General features: G+C 33.5%; 1 protein-coding gene across 2 annotated transcripts; it reads right to left on the bottom strand.

The window, feature by feature from the left end:
- Positions 1–2,498: 2,498 nt before the first annotated feature.
- LOC131037390 (peroxidase 55) lies at positions 2,499–5,805 on the bottom strand. Of its 2 annotated transcripts, XM_057969512.2 has the most exons (5): positions 5,655–5,805; positions 5,061–5,500; positions 4,548–4,742; positions 3,874–4,039; positions 2,499–3,247 (listed from the first exon to the last, which is right to left on the bottom strand). In XM_057969512.2, exons 2-5 carry the CDS (start codon positions 5,286–5,288, stop codon positions 2,841–2,843), a joined length of 996 nt encoding a protein of 331 aa, XP_057825495.2. In that variant the 5' UTR covers positions 5,289–5,500; positions 5,655–5,805; the 3' UTR covers positions 2,499–2,840. The 2 variants fall into 2 exon arrangements, with proteins under 2 accessions (XP_057825495.2, XP_057825494.2); XM_057969511.2 differs by having other exon boundaries at positions 5,061–5,805.
- Positions 5,806–7,076: the final 1,271 nt, after the last annotated feature.

The raw sequence follows: 7,076 nt of genomic DNA, 5'->3' as shown, positions 1-7,076 counted from the left end.
TGTCAAGTAAGCTCACAAGTGTTCCATCTTTGGAGGGGAAGTTAGTCATTGTCACCTACCTTCTCACGTCATCTTCCTTGTCAATGTACGCAAGGCTACTTTGAACATTACATATACTATCATTGTATATGATAGATATTGCTATTTGTGCTAATTTGTTTTCACTCGTAGAAGGTTGAATTGTGCATTATGATTTTGGGTAATTCCCATGATAGCATCATGCATAATTACAATCATAACATGAACTTACTCATAATGAATTGTAAGTTGCATGTATCCTAAACTATGACGTGTTCGTAAATGTAGTAAACCTTATAAATTGATACCAAGTCTACTCCATACAAAGATCAACTAAAAAATGAACATTTTTGTATAATGTTCGCTATTAATAATGGTTACACATGGGGATGCATATAGGTGCCTATGCCTTAGTACTATCTTAGTTATTCATAACATCATACATAATTACAATAATATTATACTCACTCATAGTGAATTTCAAGTTTCATGTATCTTAAAATATGGTATATTCCTAGGTACTATGTATGCATACTTATCTCCTTATCACTATTTATGTGTGTCGTATTAGACATTACTACCTAGTATAACAAAACACTAGTTATGGTGTATGTATAATGTGAATTCTATCATTTTGATGGTAACTTTTTCCATGTTGGCTGAGAATGTCTATATACTTTGAAATGCATGCTCATGATAAAATTCACATGCACATCAAAGTGGGCCAAAATGTATGGCGAAATTAATATAACCAAGTCACTTGTCTTTTAGTTTTGTGCTCACCTTGTTGTTTTATCTTTGTGCAATATCGTATCAATAAAAGCCATACTCTTATGTTAAGCTTAGATCATGGCCTATTTGTTTCCATCTCTATTTCAATTTTTTTCGCACTTATTACTATACATTTTGCCTCACTTCAAGATTGTTACCTTATCCCTCTTGTTCATTTCTAAGTGACACATGATTGACTTGATTCATTTCCAAAGAGCAAAAGTTCAACCTAGTTCAATCCTAAGGAGTGTAAAAATAATCCCTTAAGTTAAATCTTCAAATTTAACTTCCAACTTGTCGACCCCCTTCTAGCCATCATGAGTTGACTTGGCATACAATTTTTGCAACATGTTGCCATGTCATGGTATTTAAAGACATTCAATGTGTACTTCATTTTTATAGAGGAATATCATACTTGAGAATCAAAACATTTAATTTTAAATTCAAGAGCATCAAAATAATCAAATCATCATCAACCTATAGGTTTCATGTATGCCATCTTAAACCTTCCTTATTATCATTTAGTTGCTCTACTAAGGTATTTGACCTAGAAGAACTTGTTGACCGATCAAAATGACAAGCTCCTTAATAGTGTCTTTGAGCATCACCTTGACATATGAATATATCAAAAAGGTGAACATATCAAAATGACAAGCTCCTTAAAAGTGTCTTTAGGCATACATTTTGTCACTTCAATATTATATTACACATATATATCAATTCTACACAATAAATCAAGTTTATGATAATCGAGATCAAACACTTCAATACTTTAAATTGACCTTTATCATTTTTTGCTGGTTTAGATTTTGACATAATCATCAAGCTAAAGTTATTAATTTTCTAAAAGTGACAAGTCAATTCAATACATCATGAACAATGTTTTTTCCATCAATAAATCTAAAACTAAATACCCTTATCTACTAGTTTAATTATAATATTGACTTCATTCAAGTATCACTTCCATCTCTATTAGCCAATTGTATTAATAAAATCAACAAATGTAATTTAAGACACTACAAAAGCATGGGGAATGAGGATAATATTAGGTGGGGTATAATCTGGAAATGGATAATAGAAATGTGGAAATAGAGAAGAGAAATCTAAAGAAGGCTACAATGCAATTGTGAATACCATTAATTTCCTTATTCAAATAACAAATGGTATAATGTGAAATTCGGTTATGGAAGTGGTCAAATCCAAGCTGTTGAAGATGACGAAGAAAAAGAAGCAAAGGACAACAAGAACGAAGAAGACTAGCTCTCTAGGAGGATGATTGGAAAGCTAACCTGCTGAAGTTGGCTGACGCCTGGGATAGGATCTCAAGAAAGAAGGATTAATGTTGTTTCTTTTATTGCTTATGCTTAGTGTTTATTTAGATTTAGCTGCTACTCTCTATAAGATTGATGGCCTTCTTGGCTTATGTTATGGTTATTTGATGAGTGTTTGATGTTTTTTTTAATGTAGACTATTGATAAGTTCTGATTGAGTATGTTGTAGGGAGTTACTGTTATGGTGTAGTTTGCTGTTTGTTGTACCTCTTTTAATTTTTGTTCTGTTATTGTAAGGGATCAGGGCCCTCTGCCTATTTAATAAAAAACAAATGTAATTTAAATAATTTAAAAAAGATTTATTTTTCTTAAAAAATGCTCTCACACAAAAACTTTAAGAATGACAACATTAAAAAAATGCTGTAACAATACACAATCTAATCCAAAAACAACTGATTTCAAAACTATAACAAGACTCCCTCCATTAGAGGAATACCAATCCAGCCCCTCAAAACTAATTTTGATAGAATTGCATGAGAGAACAAATTTCTAACTTCAAATTACCTGTAAATTCAGGCCTAAACCAAACCCAAATCCGCATTTATTAATCCATCGGGCATACTTCCATCCATTTTGCTGATGATGGGTAACAAAGTTTAGTAACCCAAACATCGATTATTCCTTAAATCCTCTCTTTCAGGATTTTATCCAAAAAGCCTTTTTTTCTGTCTCAATTAGAAATTATGGACTGTAAGTGCACAAGTTTCAGATCTCTAATTATCAGTAAACTTGCTTATTAAAGCGTGAACAATCTCTTCTGATCTCACCTTGACTGCCTGTCTTAACATCAGTTCTCCCTAACTTTTTAATTGCTTCTGCAAAGGCTGCAAAGAATACAGAGGAGTTGCGAGAAAAACTAATGACAGTGCTTTTTGAGCGTTGGTCAGAGATTAAGGCCTCATCAGAAGAAAGCAAGCCCTTTCCAGCTACCAGATTTTGGTAGTAGTTGTTGTCAAAGTGACGAGGTGTTGTGGGATCCAGGCCTACTACGAAATCGGGATCGCGATTACTGTTACAAATTTGCTGCAATTGCTTCGCATATTGTTTGTTTAGCGATGGATCAATGGGATTGCTGGTGTATCTGCTTGAAAACTGATCACAGTGAGCAAATCCTAATGTATGAACTCCTGCAAGTACAAGCAGGTTTTAATCAGAATCCTGTCCCAAATTTAGAAAAGCTGAAAAAGAAAGAAAGAAAAATACCAGATTTTTTTAATCACGGTGTCAGGAACAGAGCCCAACAATTTAGAAAAAAGATAACAGACTAATTTTATTATCATGGTGTCAGAATACAGAAACCCATCTCTCAAGAAACAAATCAAGCATGGTGTCAGAGTACAGAGACCAACGATTTAATACAATAAAAAATAGCTTTTGTTTTATAGTGTGGACATATTGAAGGCCAGTCATACATCATATGGGTATGTCAATAGAATGGAACAAATATGAATTTGACGACTACTGGTTTTTGAAGAATGAATACGAGAAAACAATTGTGTTTTATCCATTTTTTCTTTGGTAGGGGTTTCTGCCCTAACTTCCAGACCTCTGTTCAAGAATAAATTTGCTGACAAGATGTGAGAGGAATTCAAATCACTATATTCTGGATTCCATTTTTGTAATTAGTTGGACATTGCACAAGAGTTGGTGAGATTAAGAAACCCAATTGAGGTTAATAAAAAGGGAGAACAGAGGTGTTGTTTAAACTAGATCATTAGGTGAACAATGGTTGGAAGCAATTGTAATTAGTTACCAGAGAGAGCAACCAGGTCTGTCTGAGTTAAACCCTTTTTCTGGAAGAGAGAGAGAAGTTGGTCAAAATTGAATGTAGCCTTTGGCAGGTTTCCTGCTACTCTGGCTGCTTGGGATATGGTTCCATCTCTTCTACCCAACTCTACATTGAACCCTGGGCCTCCAACCTGCATATAACACCAGACCCAAAAACCTCAGCTCTCTAAGTTGCCATTAAAGGCATTAACCAATATACAAACCATGAAAAGTAATGAGTTAAGCCCCCAAATTACTGTATACTGAAGGAATTCTGATTCTTGAAACATAGTCATTTATAATGTTCAACATAGCATTATATGAAATCTCTCTGGCACCAGCATTTAAGAGGAAAAATGCCAGGCCAAGCATTGAATGGTTAAGACTTTATGAAGCCTTTTATGCTATTCATAGTCTTTTGCTTTGGAAATTTTTCAAACTCATATTTAATCTTGACACTTTTCTAGCTCATTCAATTCCACCTAATTATATAAGTTATGCACCTGGTTTACAGGGTTAGTTTCTTGTTCCAAGTCTATAAGCACAACTACCCTATATATTCTTGCGTGTGTGCCAATGGTCATCTTTAGTTATGACCCCAGATTTCAAAAGTAATTGGGTTCCTGTTTTTCAAATTTATGAGGAATCAGGACTACTAACCAGTGCTAAGACATCTCTTGCAGCAATGGTAAGGATATCAGCGCAAGACACAGTGTTGGGACACTCTGCCTCCACAGCTTGCTTTGCCCTGATTACAGTATCAAATCCATCACCTTCCAGGGATAAGTTATCTTCTGAATCCTTCTCAGCTTTGTTGTCTGGAGTAGATTGAATAATCACAGAGCCATCACATCCCTGTCAGAGAAAATATCCAAAAATCAGACCATCTTACAGTATCAAGCTTTTCTGACACTAATAAATGTGATAACACATTAATGCTAAATGCACTTTAAGCCTCCATTGTTCCCATCTCCTTAAACTCTCTTACACCTGACAAACTACTTCACAAACATGGTATTTTGAGTTTGCTTATAATGTTAGTCCGAAATGATTATCGAGTCCCTGTGATGCACTAATGCATAAGTTACCCTCATAAACCAAATTCATATATTAGTGCATCCTAAGGTCTGGATAGCGTTTCCATACTGGTCTAATACAATCTCTCTTTCTTACCTCGACGAAGCAATCATGAAAGAAGAGCCTCAGAGTGCCAGGAACTGTCACATCTGTCTCTTTGAATTTCTGATCAACAGCATTCTTCACAATGGCCTCAACATTGGGACAGGAATTTTCATAAAAATTCTCACTAAGCAGACTTGATTGAGCTGATCCTTTACTTATGCCCATTCCCAATATTACCAACAAGAACAAGATGAACTTAACACATTCCTTTCTACCCATAGTTAACTTACCAGTACTACCTAGTACTTACTACTAATACAATGCCATTAGCATGCAGTTCTGAAGCCCTGAAGTGTAGCCCAATAAAGAAAACAGTTCCTGTCTGTATAAATACGAAGCAAGCAACTAGGAGCAGTTTTGCATTCTTGATCTGAAGGCATTTGAAAATGAGGACCAGCTTTGATCTCCATTAAAAAAGGGTTTTTCTCTTCCTGTTGTTCACCAAACTTCTATTTTAAGATCTTAAAAAAGCAATTGTTTAGCACTAATTTTAGAATAGAATATTGTGAAAGATTCAAACAAATTCTGGACTTCAAAATTTTCCAACAGAAGATCAGTTAAACTCTCTATGGCAGAGGAGAATACCCTCCCAATCACAAGAATGAAAGAAGATACAGCCAAAATACATGAAACAACGGATCAGATAGATTATATGTTAAATTGGGTTTTTCCCAAAAGTAACATCTTTTTAGTTGAGCTAAGTTTGAATATTCCAAAGCCTGGCAGCCCCTCACGGGCATTTTAACTTGTGACTGGATCTTGCGTGTATAATATCCATTGTACAATCTATTATCCTCCACTTTGTTCATAATATAATTATTCTTTCAAACATGAACAAGTGCAGATTCAGGCACTGTGAGGTTCACGTGAAGAGAAGTGGATTACCTCTGAAAATGGGAGAAGAGACTAAGCTAAATTAAGAAAACAAAATATAATGATTTAATTATATGAGATAAATGAGCTGACTTTATAAGTATAATTTATATAGAGATAAAATAATTAAAATGAATGTGTATAAAATGGAAGAGGGGATTGATTTTGTTGTGATAAAGATTTGTTATCTAAATTTTGAGATGATTTGTTCTGATAGAGATTTGTTTAGTGAGATTTAGATCATGTAAAGACTCACATCAATGTTATATGCATAGCTTTAAATTTCATGAAGACAATTTTCATTTTTTTTGGAAAGGTTTTGATCTCTTTGGGTGGTCCGAACCTTTAATATTAGCATTGTAACACATTTCAAAGTTGTTTGCCTGTATCTATATTGGCTAATAGAAAGCATAGCTGTGTTATGAAATACTATGGAAACTTCTTGTGCCAATAAAGAATCTCTAAAATTTCTACTATTGCAATCAAGCCCTATTAAATGATTTAACAATTTTGTGATAAGTTCGAAGGAGATACACCAAACAATTTATACTGCATGTGTACATAATTGACAAGGATGCACATTGTTGCAAGAAGAAAACAAGAATTGAAATATGCAACAAACATGTGACAGTGTATCTCACTAGGATTGAATCAAACTCAATTTCCCCCCATCATGCGTTGTTGAGCTTTATTTAGAGTCGATCGAACCCATTTTATTTGTTTATATTGATCCCACCCTAAGTAATCAAATTGCTCCCAATCAACATCACCCCTGATCTCCTTTACCTAAGGTAGGAGTTTCTTTAAATATATATGTAATACACCTAAAATTGTCCATGCCAAATTACATTTGAGTTTATTATCATAACATTAATTAAATAAACCAATTCTTTAATTAGCCTTCCTAATCATCTTTCAATCTTTAATTAATTAATTAAATTATTTATAATTAATTTATCTTTTGTCATTATTTCTCTATAATTCACATTTAATTAATAAATTGACATTTCTTTAACTAAATCCAATCTTCATACCCCTATTTTCAAATAATTAAATAAATAATATTTAAATCTTCTCTTTTCTACCCAATCTAATTTTGATAAAAACCAATCAATCAATAAATTAACTCCTTAC

The sequence above is a fragment of the Cryptomeria japonica genome, chromosome 5 (genome assembly GCF_030272615.1).
Source record: "Cryptomeria japonica chromosome 5, Sugi_1.0, whole genome shotgun sequence".
Lineage (NCBI taxonomy): Eukaryota > Viridiplantae > Streptophyta > Pinopsida > Cupressales > Cupressaceae > Cryptomeria > Cryptomeria japonica.
The sequence above is the reverse complement of the archived record's forward strand: the minus strand, read 5'-3'. Positions and strand labels throughout refer to the sequence as shown.

What these genes read in the sequence shown, in the direction of transcription:
- LOC131037390 (XM_057969511.2), bottom strand. Translation starts at nt 5,288, where the DNA reads ATGGGTAGAAAGGAATGTGTTAAGTTCATCTTGTTCTTGTTGGTAATA. An exon ending in TTCATGATTGCTTCGTCGAG is followed by an intron (nt 4,743 to 5,060) that starts GTAAGAAAGAGA and finishes TTTCTCTGACAG; the next exon opens with GGATGTGATGGCTCTGTGAT. An exon ending in AGACCTGGTTGCTCTCTCTG is followed by an intron (nt 3,248 to 3,873) that starts GTAACTAATTAC and finishes TTGTACTTGCAG; the next exon opens with GAGTTCATACATTAGGATTT.